At 40.9% G+C, this 22406-nt stretch overlaps 1 protein-coding gene across 3 annotated transcripts in view; it reads left to right on the top strand.

Annotated features, from left to right (window-relative positions):
- ATRN (attractin) overlaps positions 1-22406 on the top strand; it is a 174863-nt gene that overhangs the window by 131611 nt on the left and 20846 nt on the right. For all 3 annotated transcript variants that reach the window (XM_079784526.1, XM_079784525.1, XM_079784524.1), the window contains exon 25: positions 10027-10088. In XM_079784526.1, coding sequence (XP_079640652.1) covers positions 10027-10088 — 62 coding nt within the window. The remainder of the gene's footprint in view (positions 1-10026; positions 10089-22406) is intronic.

Here is a 22406-nt window from a genome sequence, read left to right as displayed (position 1 = left end):
GAAAAAGATAATACAAGTGATAGAACAAGAAATAAAGATACAAGTTTATTATTTACCCTCCTAAAGGTAGCTACAGGAATGTGCCTCAGCTGGGATAGGTCTCAGAACAGACGTCTGCTTTGCTTTACAGGAAGCACACAGCATTGCACTGGGAGGGTTTTACCATTTATCGGCCACTGCTGGGCAGTCTCTAGAACAATCAGGGATCGAGGGCAAAACTCCTTCTCCCTTAGCCCAAGATACCTCACCCTGATGAAAATGGGGGTGGGGGGACTTCCCCAAGAGCTACTGGCTTCAACCCCAAGCAGGGGTGCACCAGAGGCTGTGAGGCCTGGGAAGCTGCCGTGCAGTGGGCCACGGCTGTATTTGCTCCTGCTCCTGCAGTTGTGGGTAACAGGCACATCTTCTCCCTGTATCTGAGGGTGTTCTATCCCTTTCCTGTCTTTGTTGGCATCTTTCTATCACCATCACCCTTAGGATAACAACATAGACACAAACAGAGGCACTAAAAACAGTGATATAACTATACTGGAAGAGGGGAAAGGGGATGATGGCCTGAATCACTTTCTATTATAGCAGGAAGTCAGGAAGTAATGCCTAACATGGCTAAGTCAAGAAAGAACAAATTTAAAAAAAAAGTATTAGTGATATAAAGGTATCACTCAGAAGAACTGAAAAGAATCCTAATTAGCCTGGCCAGTGTAGCTCAGTGGTTAAGCCTCGACCCATGAACCAGAAGATCAGGGTTCAATTCCCAGTCAGAGCACATGCCCGGGTTGCAGGCTTGATCCCCAGTAGGGGGTGTACAAGAGGTAGCCGATCAATGATTCTCATCTATCTCTCTCTCCCTCTCTCTTCCTCTCTGAAATAAATTTAAAAAGAAAGTAATCCTAATTAAAGGTAGAGTCCTCTGGAGAGAAGCCTTAAGAAGAGTGGGGGAGAGCAGGAACCATTGCTTTGTTGATACTTCAACAAAGTGTGTGTCATTCTTAATGTTTTCTAAATTATTAATGAGCATGATAAAATGGAATAGGAATTTTGGAGAGGTGAAAAGGAATGGCTGGAAGGAAATTTGGGGAAGAAAGCACAGAGGAGTATTGAGGTGGGAGGTTGGGAGTGGACAGATGGTGAGTGTTAGCTTGCATGTCAGGAATGAGTGGCTCGGTGGTATTCACCAGCCTGGGGCTCTGGCCAGAGCTTGGGTATACAATTTTTGTGCCAGCACAAACCAGCATTAGATGGGTGGTGTGTGGGGCCAGGTAATGAGCACTGGGATCCAGTCCAGGGCCTGTGGTCTCAACATAGAGTTTCATATAGAACTTTGGGGTTTATTTGTTTGTTTGTTTTTTAAAGAAAGTTATTTTGTATCACAGCAAAACTCAAAGAGCTGGCAGCACTAGACCCAGGTTAGAATATGCTCAGCCAGTGGTCACAGAATCTTCCGTCCTCAGCACAGCTGAGGCTTGAGTGGAAAGCTGTTTGTAGACAGGGCTCAGTTCTTATAGGAGAAACAGTCCTTTCCTGGCTTCCAGCCTTGCAGTGACCAGAACTATGTGGCAAGATTGGCATGGTGAAGCCAGGAGCCCAGATGGCAGGCATGTCCACTTCAGCACTTTTGGATCCTAATGTGAGACCTTCAGCATCTGCAGAGGTTGACCTCTCAGGGAGATTCGAGCAGCAGAGGGGCTGTAGTCTTGGTGGGCTCCCAAACCAGGTAGAGCTGAGCCCTGGTGGAGCTGCTGGCCTCAAGGCCTCGGAGCAGCCCACAGAGTTTCTGCTGGGTACACATAGACTTGGGTTTTCTCAGAGCCTGACGGGTGCTGCTTCAGAGTCAAGATTGCATCGCCTCACAGGGCGTCCAACTGTCCTTTCCCATCCTCTCCCTGTCTTGCATGCTCTAACAATGAAGGTCATTCTTGTGAAGATAAAAGATTAGAGGCCTTTTCCTGTTTTTTTAATCCTTGTATATTAGAAGGTGGTCTTTTTGTACTCATTCATTATTCATTCACATACTCATTCACTTAAGTTTTTGTGAGTACTTGCTTTATAAATTGCACCTAATAGATGTAAAATGTGTTTTGTTTTGTTTGTTTTTTTGTTTTTGTTTTTTAAAAAAAAGAGGTGGTGGAGTATAAGAAAGGTCTTATTTTTCTTATTTTTAGAGTATGCTTGGGCTCAGCCTCTACCTACCATAGTTTATAAATTCATTTTCAGCTTGTATTCACAGAGCTCCATTCCCTTCTCTCAGTGATGTGCGGAAACCGCGGGGCTTAACAGACCAGAGATCTGGGGAAGGACCTCTGATCTACACTCACTGACTGCTCCCAGTGCTCTGGCCCATGGCCATGAGGTTTGTTTAAAGGCAGCTGTCCTCACTCCCATGTGTGTGACAAGCTTGGACACAGAATAAGCACTAAGGCTCCAGAGCCCCCAGGCCCACCATGCAGTCATCCCACATTCCTTTGCACCCCATATTCCTTGGCACTTTCAAAACTCTAAAACATCCTCTTCGTTCCCTCCATTTCCCAGTCTCAAGGTTTGCGTCTTGCCTCTTTTTATTTCAAAGTACTATCCTCTCTTCCTCTACCCTTATCCTTCCCCTCACTTCTACCCTGGGAAAGATCCAAGTTATTTTCTTTTGGGGCCAAACCTTTCAAGTAAAAATGTTAATTTTTTTTTTCCATTGCAATTCATGAAACTAACTAAATTGTTCAGGGGAAGGAGTGAGGGAAGATATTTTAAAAATTATTCCTTATTTCACACTTTCCTGAAGTGTGGCCTCTGAACACCAGCATCAGAATCACCTGGGGAGCTTAAAGCTACAGAAGTAGGAATAGGGCCAGGGGTTCAGACTTTGTGGCAAGCTCTCCAGAGTTTGAGAACCCTGCTCTAGTTCTTAGAATGCAAAGGTGCATCTGCTTTAGTGTGGAAGGTGGGGAATTACCTTTTTATTCTTTCTCCTACAAGAGTTAAAAAGTCAGATATTGAGATCTTTGTAGACAGAAGAATATAGGAATCATCTTTTCCAGGTAATCTCTGTATACACAGGTAGCATGTGATTTCCCCCAGCCTTTAAAAGAAGTGGATCAAGTGTTGGAGAGAATGTAGAGAAGAGAGCCATTTCCCAGTGGATGGTGGGATGACTGGATAAGAAGGGAGGACACTCTATTGACAGGAAGATCAAGTGCAGTAATACAGCCATCTGAAAACACTTGTTTGGCTGACGCACAAAATTAGTGTTTAGGCAGGGCAGATCCTCCTTATCCTACCCCAAGTCCTAAGGCTAGCTGGGCTTCAGAGTTTTGTTTTTAGAATTTATTTAACCACACCCCCCTCCTGCAAGCACATCTTAATCAAACATGTCACTGAAAATTGAGTCGACAGCAGGTGTGTAAATGTACAGGGATATAAATTCTAGATGTCCTGAAGTGTAGAGAGTAATACTTACTATTTAGAAAGGGAGAATAATGACATCGGGAGCTTAATTTACTCAGACATTGAAGCATACAACAGACTGACAAATTTCAGAGGGAAGGTTGGGGGACAGAAAGAAATTAACCAAAGAACTTAGAAGCATATGTACATAACCCATGAACAGACAATAGTGCGTTGAAGGCCTGGGAAGGGGATGGAATCGGGGTGGAGGGGTCCATGGGGGGAAAAGGAGGGACATCTATAATACTTTCAACAATAAAGACTTAAAGAATAAAAGCTTTTAATTAAAAAAAAGATATTAATGGCCTCTCTGAAATGGAGTAGTCTTATTTTCCTTATTATTTAAGCAAGCAAACATTTACAGAAGCCAAAATAGCAGGGTTAAAATTTCAAACAGCAGTTTTTATATAAGATGGATGCTTCAGTATAACTACACGTTTGAGGTATTTTCCCAGCCTTTGACCCTTTCTTCGAGAAATTCTTTCAATACCCACATTTGTACTATGCAACCCATTCTTTCTAGCCTTCTTTGATTAAGAATAGACATATGGATCAATCGGATTCTGTCTCCTGAAAATATAGGGTTCTGTCTCCTGAAAAAAAAAAATGTATGCACACACTTTAAATAATTAGAAAGTCAGTGTTTATTAAAATACATTTCATTTAAAAAAAATAAATTGTAATGAGATTTTCTTCTCTGAATTAAGTAGATTTTATTATAAAAATTCTCATTTTTAGTATCAGAAAAGTCCATAAACACATTTAAACATTTTTATAATAATCATGAAAAAAAGTCTGATTGGGATAGCATCTTGAAAAATAGAACTCAAAAGTATAAAAAATGTTTATTTAGATTTTATAGTTAAAATTTAAATTAGCCCAACTGGTATGGCTCAGTGGTTGAGCATTGACCTATGAACCAAGAGGTCATGGTTTGATTCCCAGTCAAGGCACATGCCTGGGTTGCTGGCTCAATCCCCAGTAGGGGGCATGCAGGAAGCAGCTGATCAGTGATTCTCTATTGTCATTGATGTTTCTATCTTTCCCTTCCTCTCTGAAATCAATAAAAATATATGTTAAGAAGTTAAATTATGGATGCAACCATGAGCCCCAGTTCTTAGAAGAAAACTCAATTATGTCTTACTGGATTATGGGGGAAGTGAGGTCATTATTTTTTCAAGTATCATATTTATTCAGCAAATATTTATTAAGCACCTCTTACATGCCAGTCTTGCTTTAGGCACTAAGATATAGTAATCAGCAGCAAAGTTCCTGTGCTCTTATGGATCTTATTTACTAGTGAAAGAAAAAGACTATAAATAAATGCACATATAAGAGCTGAAGGAAAATCAAACAAGGTAAGGAGATAAGAGTTGTGGCTTCAGTTGTGTTGTAGTGCTTGGAGTTCAGTCTTCCTCTTCACATTTGACTTCACACCATGATTTTAAAAACATCGTCACAAGGGCCTCATCAGTTTTCCTAAGATCCTCTCTTAATCCTATTAAGAGTATTTTGAAGGGTTTACATCTGTAACCTTTATCCATCTTCAGTTGACAATTCTGCCATCTTTGTCAGTGGTTTTATGTGATCAGTTCTCCAACAGCACTTTCACTGAAATCTCATCTTTTGCAAAATTGGTTTTGCAGTTGGTTTGCATGTCTGACAATCTGTGAATAGGCACTGCCCAATTCATGCTTGTTGCACTCCCCTTCACTCTCAGCAATTCTTAGTTTGGACAATAAGTTCATAACTCTATCAATTAAACATTAATCAATGAAGACTAACACAGTGGGTGGAGTGTTAAGCAGGGTGAGATGTTTCTAAGTGGTTGGTCCATTCATAAACATTTTTATATTATGCCTTTTGCTTTCCTAGGAAACCCTGTAGCTGTGGAGACTTAGATGATAAACATTCAACAAAATGGGACCCCTTTTAGAATAATGTGAATCTTGGGTACCAGCCACACTGGCAGCCAGCTTATATAGGCTTGTTATGACTTTAAATTGGACATGAATGTGGCGTGACCCTGCTTTACGAAGCCCTGGGGGAGCTTCCCTGAGGCATAGGCCCGTGGACACTGATAGATCCTCAGAGGGTGCCATTGGCATCCAAACTTTTTGGCATCCCACAATAATTAAAAGCATCACATGAGTTTCTTTTAAATGTAAACACTGAGGACATACTAATGTTTTAAGAAATTAAACTCTATAAACAGAATTGAATGGACTAGAATCTGTTTCCTTCTTCTTCTTTACATAGTATAACCTGGAATCTTCATTCCTCAAGATTGAATAACTTTGTTTATATAATAACTTTGTTAATATAATTGTCCTTCTCCAATCTCATTTATTTTTTTTATTTTTTTGACATGTAATATTTATTTATTTATTTATTTTTATTTTAATGAATCTTTATTGTTCAGATTACAATTGTTTCTCCTTTTTCCCCCCATATCTCCCCACCACCCAGTTCCCACCCCCCCTCTGCCCTTACCTCCCCCCCACTGTCCTTATCCATAGGTGTATGATTTTTGTCCAGTCTCTTCCCATACTCCCCACACAGACACCCCTTTCCCCCTGAGAATTATCAATCCACTCCCATTCTATGCCTCTGATTCTATTAAGTTCACCAGTTTATTCTGTTCCTCAGATTTTTAATTCACTTGACTTTTAGATTCACTTGTTGATAGATATGTATTTGTTGTTCATAATTTTTATCTTTCTTCTTCTTTTTCCTCTTTTTAAAGAATACCTTTCAGCATTTCATATAATACTGGTTTGGTGGTGATAAACTCCTTTAGCTTTTTCTTATCTGTGAAGCTCTTTAGCTGACCTTCAATTCTGAATGATAACTTTGCTGGGTAGAGTAGTCTTGGTTGTAGGTTCCTGCTATTCATCACTTTGAATATTTCTTGCCACTCCCGTCTGGCCTGCATGGTTTCTGTTGAGAAATTAGCTGATAATCGTATGGGAGCTCCCTTGTAGGTAACTAACTGTTTTTCTCTTGCTGCTTGTAAGATTCTCTCTTTGTCTTTTGCCCTTGGCATTTTAATTATGATGTGTCTTGGTGTGGTCCTCTTTGGATTCCTTTTGTTTGGGGTTCTGTGCGCTTCCTGGACTTGTAAGTCTATTTCTTTCATCAGGTGGGGGAAGTTTCCGGTCATTATTTCTTCAAATAGGTTTTCAGTATCTTGCTTTCTCTCTTCTTCTGGTACCCCCATAATTCTGATGTTGGTTCGCTTGAAGTTGTCCCAGAGGCTTCTTACACTATCTTCAACTTTCTGAATTCTTTTCTCTTCATGCTTCTCTGGAGGAGTGTCCTTTGCCTCTTTGTATTCCAAATCTTTGAGTTGATTCTTACGATCCTCTAGTCTGCTGTTGGGTCTCTGTATAATATTTTTTATCTCAGTCAGTGTATGTTTAATTTCTAGTTGGTCCTTTTTCATATCCTCAAGGGTCTCATTGAATTTATCGGCCTTTTCCATGAAATTCTTGAAAAACCTTATAACCGTGGTTTTGAACTCTATGTCCAGTTGCTTGTTCTCCTCCATTTCTTTGGTTTGTGATCTGTTTCCTTGCCTCCTCATTTTCTCTGCTTCCCTGAATTGGTAGGGTAGTTTTGTGTACTAGATGTCCTATTGGTTCAATGGGTCAGCCTCCCAGTTACTTGAGGTGGACTCTTGGTGTACCCTTGTGTACTGTGTGTCCCCCAGCAGGAGCTACAGCAAGAACTAGTTTTCTCCTCCTTTGCTTGGGCGGTTTTGGAGCAGTCTGACTGGAGCTGCAGTTAATTTGGTTGAGCTGCCACAGAACAGGCCATTTATATGCAAAAGTCGCTGTGTGGAGCCTGGGCGGGTTTGTAGAATGTGCGGGGCGGGGTCTCAGGGCTGGGCGGGGTCTCAGGGCGTCACTAGGCTGGGGCGTGGCCAACGGCGATGGCTGGCGTCAGCCGTCTCTGCCTTTCCAAGTTTCCAAGTCCCTGCGCCCCGCGCTCCAGCGCAGTAAAACAATGATTGCTGGGTACACCTGTGCAAAAAAGTCACTCTCACTTTCCGACCCGATGGCCGAGAGTCCAGCTTCTCCCTGTAGGTGTCTGGGTCCCCCATGTGTCCCCAGAAACTGGATTTCAGAGTGATCGGGAGCTTGTCTCCCTTTGGGTTGAAGAAAAGCCGCGCACCCAGTCGCCCGCTGCCAGCCCGATTCACGCGCCTCCGTACCTCAGCTTTTCAGCGTTTGTGCTCCTTTCTCTCCTTAGTTGTAAATCTACCACTCAGCCAGCTTTCCTGTGGTTCTGGGTGGTAGACGTTTTGTCTTTTAGTTGTATTTTTGAAATTGTTGTGTGAGGCAGCAGATTAGTTGTTTAATTATGCCGCCATCTTGGTTCCTCCCTCCAATCTCATTTAAATGCTTTTATGTGAGGACTATAGCCATATTCTTTTTTAAAAATATATTTGTATTAATTTCAGAGAGGAAGGGAGAAGGAGAGAGAGATAGAAACATCAGTGATGAAAGAGAATCATTGATTGGCTGCCTCCTGCACATCCCTGCTCTGGATCGAGCCTGCAACCCGGGCCTGTGCCAGAACCAGGAATCCAACTGTGACCTCCTGGTTCATAGGTCAATACTCATCCACTGAGCCACGCTGGCCGGGCTATAGCCATATTCTTAGAGAGCCTTCTTATTTGATATGTGTTACTGTAATAAATGAAGGAAAAACAAAGGATGTGGGTTTGTTTTCATCTAAGATATGAAACCTGTGTTATCTTTGTATTTCTGATTATAAATGGTAGCCAGAGGAAGGCTACAAAATCTTCAAATTCTATGCCCATAATATTCTATGGCCTGAAGACGTAGTATTGGAACTTTATTTATGGAATATCAAAAATAAAATAATACCAGCCCTAACCGGTTTGGCTCAGTGGATAGAGCGTCGGCCTGTGGACTCAAGGGTCCCAGGTTCGATTCTGGTCAAGGGCATGTACCTTGGTTGCGGGCACATTCCCAGTAGGGGGTGTGCAGGAGGCAGCTGATCGATGTTTCTCTCTCATTGATGTTTCTAACTCTCCCTCTCCCTTCCTCTCTGTAAAAAAATCAATAAAATATATATATATATTTTTTTTTTAAAAAAAGAAAAGAATACCATCCAAAAGGCAAACAGAGGAAACCTCTTCTGCCTCTCTGAGTCTGGCTATTAAAAGAGTGCAAAGCATACCCCTGGCTAGTGTGGCTCAATTGGTTGGAGCATCATCCCTTATACTGAAAGGTGGCAGGTTCGATTCCCAATTGGGGCCGCTATGGTAGGCAACCAATTAATGTTTTTTTCTCTCCCTTTCTCCTTCTCTCCCTCTCTAGAAAATGGTTAAAAAAGAGTGCAAAGCATTGTATTGCTATTGTGCTGGGGCCTGGGCATAGCACTTTTCTTGCATTACTGCAGGATGCTTCCTGACAAAGATAAGGGGTTGAGTGAGATTAGTAAAAATCATTTACTTCTTTGATTATCATACATATTGTCTGTACTATAGCACTTATTCAATTATTCAATAATTGCTTTGTCGGTATTATCATTCTCTCTCCAAGGAGGGCTCTGTTCCCCTCAAAAAAAAAGGAAGTAGGGAATACACCATAATAGCTGGCAGGTACTGCAGGTAATAATAAGGACATGATTGTCATACTTAGTAATAAATCCTGAGGTGTACATATTTTCATATTCTAATATCTGAAATCAAGGTGAATCTTACAGTTAATGATTTTAAAAGCATTTTATCATAGTTTAATTGGCAGTGTTTTTTCTTAATAATACACAAAAGAATGCCTCTTTTAGACAGTGGTTTTGATTAACTACACTAGGAATATTTTATATTCTTGGTATAAAGACTATTCACTGTAAAATGAAATTATTTAAATTCCAACTGATGTTATGTTGATTGTCAGGTGATACTCAGTATAGTAAGATTTGAGATATGGTTAAAAAAGACATTATCCTGAAGTGAGTACATTCTGAGCACATAAATGTTGAAGGAATGAGGGGCATGAGATGAGGCTGCCCTCCACACTGTAGATCAAGAATTGGAATTTGAAGCAAACCAGCAGAATATTTTGTTTAGATGAAGGCACAAAGAGGTAGCAAGCAAGCTGACTTGCCTGTCATTAGTAATGAGACGTCTTCAGTTTCAGCCTCTAAGAACTTAGGTTTGTTGTCGTGAGCAGAGGGGCATTGGAGGAGGTTGTGGAAGCCTCGGAATACAGTAAGTTCTCAACGTCATTGATAGATTCTGTAAGCAAAACAACATGTAACAAAACCAACATGACCACAGTCTAATTGATAGAAACAAGAGTTAAGTTCCTGTGGCATCTCATCAACGTTATAAGGACAAAATGTTATTGAAAGACCTGCTGTATTACTTTTGGGTTGGCAGTTAAACAAGAGAAGAAACTAAAGGGATGAGGCACTTTTCCTCAAGTGAAAAATATTACATTAATCTCTTGTTTAGAATTGAAAGTATGTTTTCAGCTTAACTATTGAACCAAAAAGACTGAGTTAATGGCGCAGTTTTATAACCCACCTAATCACACTACTGTTTCTCTGTCACAGATTGCCTTCTCCCAGCACAGCAATTTTATGGACCTAGTACAGTTCTTCGTGACCTTTTTCAGGTAATTTCACTCATACAAACCATATCTGTTCTTTTGATTGAGGTACTTAATTTCATTAATTATCAGCTCATAAAAAATAAATGAATAATCCTGAGTTTGCACAACAGACCAAACTAATCGTATTTATTTCCTGAAAAGTTACATGTCAGTAACAGTAGTGTAAATTCAGTCTCATCTGATAAAATGAAAACATTTGCTTGGTAAGTTCTGGCATTTTTGAGGCAGCTTTTCATGTACCCTATACTAAAGTGGAGATCATTTGGCTCTTTATATGGAAAGAATTTGGGGTTGAAACAACACTTAATTAATGATTACTGGTGTGTGCTATATATATGCTTCCTCTTGTTCAAGAAATAAATGATTCAGGTGATTATCCAGAGTTTTAAAGCTATAATGACTTGCTAAGCCCTTGGGATTTTTATTTTATTTTAGTTTTTTAAATTTTATTTTTATGAAAATACTATCCTCCTCCTATATAATAAAAGAGAAACATGTAAATTGACAGTACCTCCGCTACACTCACCAGCCAATCAGGAGTGAGTATGCAGATTAACCCAACAAAGCTGGCGGGTTAATTTGCATACACAGGTGCCAGACGGAGAGCAGAGCGGGAGAGCCAGTGGAGCAGATTGGGGAACTTGGCTCCCCAAGCCGCCAGACAGAGAGCAGAAAGGTAGAGCTGGCGGCTTGGAGGACTTGGCAGAGCGGGAGGCCGTGGGACAGAGACAGAGCAGGAAGGGAAAACCCACAGCATGGGGAGCACCAGGAATTCTGTGAGTAGTAGTACTGGTGGCAGCCCCAGGACCAGAAGCTGAAGCCCAGAGCGCAGGAAGCACCAGGAATGCTGGGAATCGTAGTTCTGGTGGCAAACGGATCTCCTAGGCCAGTGGTCGGCCAACTGCGGCTTTTGAGCCACATGCGGCTCTTTGGCCCCTTGAGTGTGGCTCTTCCACAAAATACCACATGCGGGCGTGCACGTACAGTGCGATTGAAACTTCGTGGCCCATGCGCAGAAGTCGGTTTTCGGCTCTCAAAAGAAATTTCAATTGTTGTACTGTTGATATTTGGCTCTATTGACTAATGAATTTGCCGACCACTGTCCTAGGCACTAGAGCAAAGTGAGCCTGGAGCAAGTTACTGTTGCGGTGGGGGATGGAGGGAAAGCAGAGGTGAGAGAGATAAGTAAAGTCAGAGTGTCTAGGAGAAATTAAAGGGAAGATATCCTAAAACTTCCAGGAAATCTCCACCAATGAAGCAAAGAAAAAAAAAAAAAGCCTATATTATTCTGTGAGCAACAAACCAAACTGGGTTGGGGTCTCAGACAGTTCGCTCATATGATTGCAGACAGACAGAAACACCCAGATTGGAGAAGGCTCCCCTGAGGGCTCCCAGATTGGAGAAGGTGCAGTTTAGGCTGAGGGACCCACCCCCCACCCCACCCCCACCCCCTGTGCACGAATCTTCGTGCACCAGGCCCCTAGTATACACATAACTGGAAAAGACAAGTGATAGATACAGGGCTTATAAGAGAAAGCAACAGCATCCTGTCCCCCACCTTTCAACCCTCCCTTTTCCCCAATTTAAATGGCTTTAGCTGTTTTTCACTTATCCAGGCTTACTCTGTTTCTTGATTTTTCAGTTGTTATCTTTTGATGTCCTACTGAAGACGAGTCTTTATTATCTTATGTTACCTCACCCAACAATTCCCCACACCACAAAAACATATATAATCCCTCCCATTCATTCAGTATAGTACATCACAATGCTTGGCTACATCAATCATCTCTGTTTATGTTGTTATAACCATAAAGTTCCTTCACAGATGAATTGAACTCTAAGTATACATCCCCTTTCTTGGATGGGCGATCACTCTGAATTTGTTTTTTAATTGTTTGGTTTTCTATGTAGCTACTTCTGATTCGTCCTGTACTCTGACAGAACTGAAAAGACTCTCAGTTTGGTCAAACAACCACCAGGCAAGGCACTCTCTTAATTTGTTTCCCTTGGAGATGAGTGCCCTAGGACCCTTCTGCCTGCTGCTCCTGGTGCACTTCTTCTTGAAGACGCCGCACAATGTCATCTTGGGAGTTTCTTTTGCCTTCCTCTTATATCGAAATCTCTGTTTCCCAGATCTTGTGCCTTCATTTCCCTATATATTCCCTCCTTTTACTGGGGTACGTTCTTCAGGAGGTTTCTGAGAAAAGGTGCAGAGAAGGTAACTTTTCTGTGACCATTTTGTCTGAAAAAGTCTTAATTTTACCCTCACAATTGATTGAAAAATTAACTACAGAATTCTAGGTTGGAAATTATTTCCCATTAGAATTTGGAAGACATTATGCTATCTCTTCTATCTTCCAGTATTACTATTAAAAAAGCTAATGCCATTAAAATGTCCACTCCTTATATGGAACCTGTTTTCTCTTCTTAAAAATTATATTGTGAACAAAAAAATATATTGTGGTATAATACAAAATTACAGAAACACAAGTCATAAGTATCTAGCTCAATGAATAATCACAAATTGAACATACTTCTGTAACTACTGCCCAGGGCAAAAGATATAATATTACTAGTACCCTAGGAACTCCCTGTATATCCATCAATTACAACCCCCATCTTCCCCAAAGGTAACTTGTAGGAATCCCTTTCCACGTCCCGCATGGTCCAGGGTTCCGGTTCAGGGTTCGAGTTCTGGAGAAGGGCCGCACACAAATGAATGGAGACTTGAAGAAATTCAATTTGGCGAAATGGGGGGCCAGGCGGTAGTCCACCTCTAGTGGGAGAACTGAGGACTGCTCTGGCTCTGCCATCCCTTTTATTGAGGTTTTGGGGAAAAACATCTTAGGCAAAATAACAGAAACTTACATGTAGCCCTTAAGCAGGAAATAACAGAAACTTACATGTAGCCCTTAGGCAGGAAATAATAGAAACGTACATGGGACAAACAAAGGTGGAGGCTGCCTCAGCTAACAATGTAAACAACTAAAGGATGAGTGGTTAGAGCAATTAAGGTTGTTGACCAGCCTTCCTGGCTTCCTGTCAACATCTCTCTTTTAGTGAAACTGATTTGTTTCCGGCAGTAACTGTTTACCTGACTTCTAAAACTTACTAGTATATATTGCATTTACCCTTTTTAAACATTTATTTTTTTAATAAATATTTATTGTTCAGATTATTACAGTTGTTCTTCTTTGTTCCCCCCATAGCTCCCCTCCACCCGGTTCCCACCCCACCCTCTGCCCTTACCCCCCCCACACACTGTCCTCATCCATAGACGTACAATTTTTGTCCAGTCTCTTCCTGCATCCCCCACACCCCTTTCCCCCCGAGAATTGTCAGTCCACTCCCTTTCTATGCCCCTGATTCTATTATATTCACCAGTTTATTCTGTTCATCAGATTTTTTATTCACTTGATTTTTAGATTCACTTGTTGATAGATATGTATTTGTTGTTCATAATTTTTATCTTTACCTTTTTCTTCTTCCTCCTCTTCTTAAAGGAATACCTTTAAGGAATATTCTTCTTAAAGAATACCTTTCAGCATTTCATATAATACTGGTTTGGCGGTGATAAACTCCTTTAGCTTTTTCTTATCTGTGAAGCTCTTTAGCTGACCTTCAATTCTGAATGATAGCTTTGCTGGGTAGAGTAATCTTGGTTGTAGGTTCTTGCTATTCATCATTTTGTATATTTCTTGCCACTCCCATCTGGCCTGCATAGTTTCTGTTGAGAAATCAGCTGACAGTCGTATGGGTACTCCCTTGTAGGTAATGAACTGTTTTTCTCTTGCTGCTTTTAATATTCTCTCTTTGTCTTTTGCTCTTGGCATTTTAATTATGATGTGTCTTGGTGTGGTCCTCTTTAGATTCATCTTGTTTGGGGTTCTCTGCAATTCCTAGACTTGTAAGTCTATTTCTTTCACCAGGTAGGGGAAGTTTTCTGTCATTATTTCTTCAAATAGGTTTTCAATGTCTTGCTCTCTCTCTTTTTCTGGCACCCACATAATTCGGATGTTGGTATGCTTGATGTTGTCCAAGCGACTTCTTACACTATCTTCATATTTTTGGATTCTTTTTTCTTTTCTGGCTGGGTGTTTTTTGCTTCTTCGTATTTCAAATCTTTGACTTGATTCTTGGGATCCTCTAGTCTGCTGTTGGATCTCTGTATATTATTCTTTATTTCAGTCAGTGTATGCTTAATTTCTGATTGGTCCTTTTTCATATCCTTGAGGGTCTCACTAAATTTCTTGGAGGTTTCTAGAAAATTCTTGAATAACCTTATAACCGTGGTTTTGAACTCTATATCCAGTATTTTGCTTTCATCCATTTCTTTCATTTGTGACTTGTTTCTTTGTCTCTGCATTTTGGCTGCTTCCCTGTGTTTGTTTCTATGTACTGGGTAGCTGCTAAGTCTCCTTGAGTTGATAGAGTGGCTGTGTGTGGTTGGTGTCCTATAGGGCCCAGTGGCTCAGCCTCCCCAGTCACCTGAGGTGGACGCTCTTGATGCACCCCTTTGTGGGCTGTTTGCACAGTCTTGTTGTAGTTAACCCTTGATTGCTATTGGTGTCACTGGGAGGAATTGACCTCCAGGCCAATATGCTGTGATGACCAGCTGTGTCTACACTGGAAGATCTGTTGCACAGGAGACACCCTTATGGGGCAGGACTTGCTTCAGTAGGGCTTTGGTGCTCACTGAGTCTGCCCCTTGAGTGTGTCTCTTATGGATGTGAAGAGTTGTAATCCGGTATGGTCTCACTCTTACCACTGGGTACACTGGCTCTTGGATCTCCAAGGAGGTGCAAGGTCAGCCACTATCTGGGGCCGCCCAGCAGGAGCTACAGAGACATCTGCAGATTCCTCCTCTTTGTATGGGGTTTGGAAGTGCCCAGATGAGGCCAGCTGTGAAGCAAGGCCGCTGCTGCTGCCAGGCAGTGGGCCTTCTTTTGGAATCTCTGGGGCTCTCTGACCCAGCTGCAGTTTGTTTTAGGCTAGTGGTCGGCAAACTTATTAGTCAACAGAGCCAAATATCAACAGTACAACGATTGAAATTTCTTTTGAGAGCCAAATTTTTTAAACTTAAACTTCTTCTAATGCCACTTCTTCAAAATAGACTCGCCCAGGCCGTGGTATTTTGTGGAAGAGCCACACTCAAGGGGCCAAAGAGCCGCATGTGGCTTGCGAGCCGCAGTTTGCCGACTACGGTTTTAGGCCATTCATATGCAAAAGCTGATGCGTACAGCTTGGGTGGGGTTGTAAATTGGGTGCAGCAGGTTCTCTGGGAATCACCAGGGTGGAGCAAACAGCAATGGCTGCCCTGAACCGGAGAAGTCCCCGGTTCTCCGTGTCCTGCGCCCCCATGCAGGAACAATGATCCTACGAGCACCTCTAAGAGTAAGCCGCCCTCGCATTCTTGTCCCCATGCCATACAGTCCAGTTTCACCCCGTATGTGCCTGGGTCCCCCAGAGTCTCGCCCGGAACTGGAGTTCAGAGCAAGCGGGAGCTTGTATCTCCCTCCAGGTTTAAGGAGCAGCACATCTAGGTGCCAGCACTTTCCACACCTCCGTACCTCTTACCGGTCTCAATGCACTTTCTTCACCTCTCTAGTTGTGGAACTTCCACTCAGCCAGCTTTCCCGCAGTTCTGGGTGGTAGTTGTTCTGCCGTTTAGTTGTGGTTTTGATGTGGTTGTGAGAGGCAGCAAGTATAGGTGATTATCTATGCCACCATCTTGGTTTCTCCCCTGTATGTATTTTTAAAAAATACATAATTTAAAAATTTCCCACAAAGGTAATTCTAGTTCCAGGTAGTTTCACTGGTAACTTATACCCTTTAAGGAAGAAATAATATCAATATTAATCAAATCTTCTAGAGAACAGAAAAAGAGGGAATACACCCCAATTCATTTTATGAATTTAGCACAACCTGACAAGAATATCATGAGAGAAATGAATTTACAAGCCAGTCTCATGAAGGAGGAAGCAAAAATTTACCAATAATATGAAAAGACTACTGGCCCTAGCTGATTTGGCTCAATTGATGGAGCGTCAGCCTGTGGACTAAAGGGTCCTGGGTTCGATTCCAATCAAAGGCACGTGCCTGGGTTGCAGGCTCGATCCCCAGTGGGGGGCATGCAGGAGGCAGCCGACAAATGATTCTGTCTCATCGATGTTTCTATCTCTCTCTCCCTCTGCCTTCCTCTCTGGAATCAATCAATCAATCAATCAATAAAAAAATTACAGTATCATGACCCAGTTGGATTTATTCTAGGAATTGCAAGATTGACAAGATTTAATATTCATTTAAAAATCTTAGGAAACTAAGAATAGAAAGAAACTTCTTTAAATCTATCTGATAACATAATAATATATAAATACAACAGCAAACCACATTATTAATAGTAAAATGTTGGAAGCTTTCTGTTTTAAGTTTGGAAACAAGAAAAAAAAATGCCACTATCACTTCATTTGACATCATGATAGGTGTTCTAGCTAATACAGTAAGATAAGAAAAATAAATAAAATAAGAATTGGAAAAGGAAAAATCATCATTACTCACAACATGATTGTATTCATAGAAATTTAAAAGAATGTAGATGAGAAGTATTAGAATAGGTGAATTCAACAAAGTTGCTAGACACAGGGCAATAGTTAAAAATCAGTTCAGCCCTAACCGGATTGGTTCAGTGGATAGAGCATCGGCCTGAGGACTGAAAGGTCCCAGGTTCGATTCCGATCAAGGGCACATACCTTGGTTGCGGGCACATCCCCAGTGGGAGGTGTGCAGGAGGCAGCTGATCGATGTTTCTCTCTCTTTGATGTTTCTAACTCTCTATGCCTCTCTCTTCCTCTCTGTAAAAAATAAAAAAATATATTTTTAAAAATCAGTTCAGTATTATTCCAAGACATCATCTTTTACAGTTCTTATCAGTAAGGGCAGATGCTAGCATGAAAACCATAATGTTGTTTTTCCAGTAGAAAGCTATCAGGTACCCTCCTTCACTCTCAAGTCATGAAGTGGAAAATCAATTTCTGAGTGATGCTGGGGAGCAGATGGCCTCATGTCAAGACTCATCTACATACTGTTGGACTCACTTCCACCTGCTGTAAACTGATGAGGTTGAGAAAGAGTTAACAAATTACCACGTTGTCCTTTTCAATATAAAAGCGCACTTATAATGTGTGTTTTAATTTGGTTGCTAATGCATTTTGTTCACCAGAGTGTAAAAGACCCAGCATCCAGCATATCCTTTATTTTAAATTAGAGGCCCAGTGCACAAAATTCGTGCACTCGGGGCGGGGGGGGGGGGGTCCTCAGCCCGGCCTGCACCCTCTCACAGTCCGGGGGCTCTTGGGGGATGTTGTACTAACGGCTTAGGCCTGCTCCCTGGCTTCTGGCTGAGCGGCACTCCGCCTGTGGGAATGAGCCCACTGATCACCAGGGGGCAGCTCCTACATTGAGCATCTGCCCCCTGGTGGTCAGTGCGCCTCATAGCGACCAATTGTTCCACTGTTTGGTCAATTTGCATATTAGCCTTTTATTATATAGGATTTATTTTAAAATTTTATTTATTGATTGATTTGAGGGAAAGAGAGAGAGAAACATTGACTGTTGTTCCACTTATTTATGCATTCATTGGTAATTCTTATATGTGTCCGGACTGGGGATCAAACCTACAACCTTGGTGTGTAGGGTCGATGCTCTAACCAACTGACCTACCCAGCCAGGGATTGCCTAGCCTTTAATTAGTTTCTGGATGATGACATCTCCACCAAGAAGCAACTCATTGCATACTCTCAATCTCAAAGAGAGATAAGAATTCTAATAAAATAATACATTTAGTATATCTAGGGGGAAAATCAATTACAGTATATTTCTATACTTCACCAACAAAAAAAAAAATGAAATTAACATATGTTTGTGCTACTTTGATAAATAAACTTGTTCAAAATTACAACATATCTGCCCTGGCTGGTTTGGCTTAGCGGTTAGAGTGCCGGCCCACGGACCGAAGGATTGTGGGTTTGATTTCTGGTCAAGAGCACTTACCACAGTTGCAGGTTCCTCCTGAGCCCCTGTTGGGGCCCATGCGGGAGGCAACCAATCAATGTGTCTCTCTCAAGTCCATGTTTCTCTTTCTCTCTCTCTCTCCTCTCTTTTCCTTTCCCTCTCTCTGAAAAAGTCAATGGAAAAAATATCCTTGGGTGAGGATTTAAAAAACCCCCACAAAATTACAACATATCTGGATCAAGAAAGAATGGCCAAGACAAAAATGTGGGAGGGTGGAGACAGTCCACTAGCCCTCCAGGTAATGAACATGTTGTTGAGCTACAGTGATCAGTGTGGCACTGGCACAAAATCAGATTGACCAGTGGAGCATAATACATAACCAGAGAAACAGATAAAGTTTAAAAGGTTCGGGTTTGTTTTAAGTGATGAAAAGTTAAATAGGAATAAAAAGTAAATCGTAACAAACAAGAAACTGAAAGATCAGTATAGACTTAATGGCCACTAGTCACATGTAGCTCCTGGGTGCTTGAAATGTAGCTAGTGCAACTGAGAAACTGAATTTTTCATTTTATTTAATTTTAACTAACTTAAATATAATTTAAACACTGATACTTGACTCAGTTATCAGAAAACTTTTAAGTATGTTTTTAAAAACCTGCTTATGTGAATCTATATATCAAATGTAAATTTTATGAAATCTTAAGTACAGATAAGATATTTCCTGATAAAAATTTAGTGTTCAAATTGAGTTGTGTGTGGGGTTTTTTTGTTGTTTTTATTTTCAGATTGAGGTTTTTTATAAATATAAAATACACACTGGATTCTAATGACTTAGTAGAAAATAAGAATGTAAAATATCTCAATTTTTATATTGGCCTCATGTTCTTTTTTTTTTTTTTTTTTAAATATATTTTATTGATTTTTTACAGAGAGGAAGAGAGAGGGATAGAGAGTTAGAAACATCGATGAGAGAGAAACATCGATCAGCTGCCTCTTGCACACCCCCTACTGGGGATGTGCCCGCAACCAAGGTACATGCCCTTGACCGGAATCGAACCTGGGACCCTTGAGTCCACAGGCCGACACTCTATCCACTGAGCCAAACCGGTTTCGGCTGGCCTCATGTTCTAATGATGTTTTAGATATTTTGGGTTAAATAAAACTATTATTAAAATTAATTTTTTGTTCTCACTTTTTTAATGTGGCTGCTAGAACATATAAAATTATATATGGTTCATATTAGATTTCTATTAAACAGTGATAGAGATAATATAAAGGGGAAATGTTTATAGGACAACATAGAAAGATACCATGAAATACTGCTAAACTAATGCAAGTTTTTTTTTTAAGATTTTTAAATTGATATTTAGAGAGAGAGAAGAAGGGAGAGGGGGAGAGAGAGAGAGAGAGAGAGAGAAACATTGATGTGTGATGAAACATCGATTGGCTGCCTCCTGCATACCTCCCACCAGGGATGGAGCCCCCAACCTGGGCATGTCCCCTGACTAGGAATCAAACCAGCAACCTTTCAGTGCATGGGACGACACCCAACCAATTGAGGCACACCAGCCAGGGCTAATCCAAGTATTTTAAAGTAAAAATACTAAATCTTGACTCAGACTTTTTAATGTGGAAAATCAGCATGAAGACCAGAATTTTTGTTTGATTTTTTAGGACAAGAATTCTTATAAAATATCAAAAGTAATTTATATTCATTATAAAACTTCAAACAACATAAAAATAAAGTTACAATTCAAACTTCCCCTAATTCTAGTCTTTAGAAATTACCACTGTTGCCCTGGCCGGATGGCTCAGTTGATTGAAGCATTGTCCCATACATTAAAAGGCAGCAGGCTCAATTCCCATTCAGGGCACATACCCAGGGTTCAATCCCTGGGTAGGGCACATTCGGGAGGCAGCTGATTGATGTTTCTCTCTCACCCCCTCTCCCTTCCTCTCACTAAAATCAATTTTTTAAAAAATGTAGAAATTACCACTGTTGGTATTTTGGTGTTACATGTTTCCAAAACTTTTCTCTGTGTATATACACTGCACATAAGTAGTGTGTTTTTTTTTCTGATTCTTTGGTTATTAAAATGGCTGCCTCCTTACATATCTATATATATAAAAGGCTAATATGCAAAGTGTCCCCACGGGAGTTCGACTGGGAGACCAGGAGTTCTATCACTCACTATGATGTGTGCTGACCAATAGGGGGTGGCGTGGAACAAAGGAAGGCCCTGGCCAGGAGCCGGCAGCTGGGAAAGGGAGGCCCTGGCTGGCATCCAGAAGGAAGGCTCCAATTGGCCCTGATCGCCAGCCAGGCCTAAAATTTCATGTACTGGGCCTCTAGTTGTTCTATAAGTTACTATTTTACTTCTAGTTCTCTGGTTAAATTTTCCCAGGTGGAAATTCGCCTCATTTTTCCCAAAACAGCTTTTCCCATATTTTGAGTACCATACATAAACATTCCTCTTTTGACTGACTTAGATTGTCCTCAATTTTTGTTGAATATGTCTGCATTTTTCTGTGAATATTCTCTCTGGGATAGTTTTTTGTTCTATACTTGCTATACCCAAACACAAAAACATTGTCAGATTGCCCCTCAGAACAGTTGCATGAATTTACATTCCTACAGCAGGAATGTGATATCTCTTACTTCTAATATTTCTGCCTATCTCTCTTATTACCACTATTATTTCTCAGCAACCCTGGAAATTGTCAAATTTTTAATTTTGCTAATCTGGGAGGTATCATTGGTATCTTGTTTTAATTTGGATTTCTTTAATTATGAGTGATACTTACTGATCTCTTATAGCTCTTGTTTTGAATTATCTGTTCATATCCTTTGCTCATATTTCTATTGGTCTGTTTGCCTTTTTCTTACTGAAATTTAGGATTTCATTATATTTTGTGATTGTTAACATGTGTGTGTCTTCAGTTGTTTGTCTTTTCTGGTATTTTTTGGCAAGCAGGTCTGTCAGTCTTTTTCTATATTTTCTTCATGAGTATTTTTATCTCCTCTTGTTGTTTTTTTTTTCATGTTTAGGTCATCCTTTTTCCATCTGGAATCTATTTGGCTATAGCTTTACTTTTTTTCCAAATGGATAGACTTCAGAAACTTGTCAATGAATCAAGGGAGGATGTTAATTACTTCAACTCCAAGGCCACACCGCCCACTAGGCTGGGAATTCACTCTCTATTTTATTTCCGTTTTCAGTGTATGCCCAGCTTAGCTCTTTGGAGCTGAGTGGGGACCCAGGACCTCTGTCCCAAATAATGCAAAGCCAGCAATATGGAATGCTGGAAATTGATGAAACTTCTTCCCATTTACAGGGAAGTCTCTCCCTCCCACAGAAGGAAACTGCCCTCTCTCGTGTTACCACAGAAGATTCCAGCATTTCTTCCCAAACCTGCCAACATTTTTTGTATTCTGCTTAGTGCCAGATAGCCAGGACTCACTGACATCAGCCATCTTCCACAGTTCCTCCACAGCAGGCCAAAGAATCATTCTATATTCTTGCAAATTCAGTATTTCATGAATCTTTGTCTTGTTACTTCCACCAAATTATGAGTCCCTCTAAGGTTGTTGTTGTTTCCTTCCCTTTTTGGCCATGTGAGCAGCAGGACCTGGAAGGGTGGTATACTTAATCTAGTTTTCTGCATTTGCCTGTCATAGTCTTACTCCTTCAAAACACAACCTATTTGTCTACTCTGTGATGTCTTCACCTGGCACATTCACCACATAGGCCACCTCTTCTTGGACTGTGACCTGCTCCTGTTTACATTATAGCTCTTCATCACCCTTTAATGCAGGTATTTAACAGTCTAGAGCTTAAGGGCAGACCATAAACAGGCAAGCCTATAATTTGACATGCAGAGATGAACAGGGCCAATTAGAGGCCTCTCCTACAAGTTTTAAATTGGATTCTGAGAATCTGAAACACTTCTCTCATGAATCCAAGCCCTGGCTGTACCTTAGAACCATTCTTATATGTTCAGGTGGCATTGAGAAACCCTGAATTAGCTGAAAGTCATGTGAATTCAGGGACTGGCAGTAGTACTCATCCACATCCAAACAAAGGCATAGGAGGGTCAGATGGGAAAGGCTGTGTAACCACTGAGGGGCTGTGACTATGGCCTCAGCTCCTGGCAGCTTCCTGATTCCAGTTCCTAGAAGAGCTAGCTGCCTTAGGTCTCTGAGAGAGACCCATAATTATTCCCACAGCCATCCTAGGTAGTGGTTATTTGGGATTTAAATTCTAGATTGTAGTTCTTTTACATTATATAGGAACAGTTTTATAAGTCTTA

This window comes from Cnephaeus nilssonii, assembly GCF_951640355.1.
Source record: "Cnephaeus nilssonii genome assembly, chromosome: 11".
In the NCBI taxonomy this organism is placed as follows: Eukaryota; Metazoa; Chordata; class Mammalia; order Chiroptera; family Vespertilionidae; genus Cnephaeus; species Cnephaeus nilssonii.
This window is presented reverse-complemented; position numbering and strand designations above follow the sequence as displayed.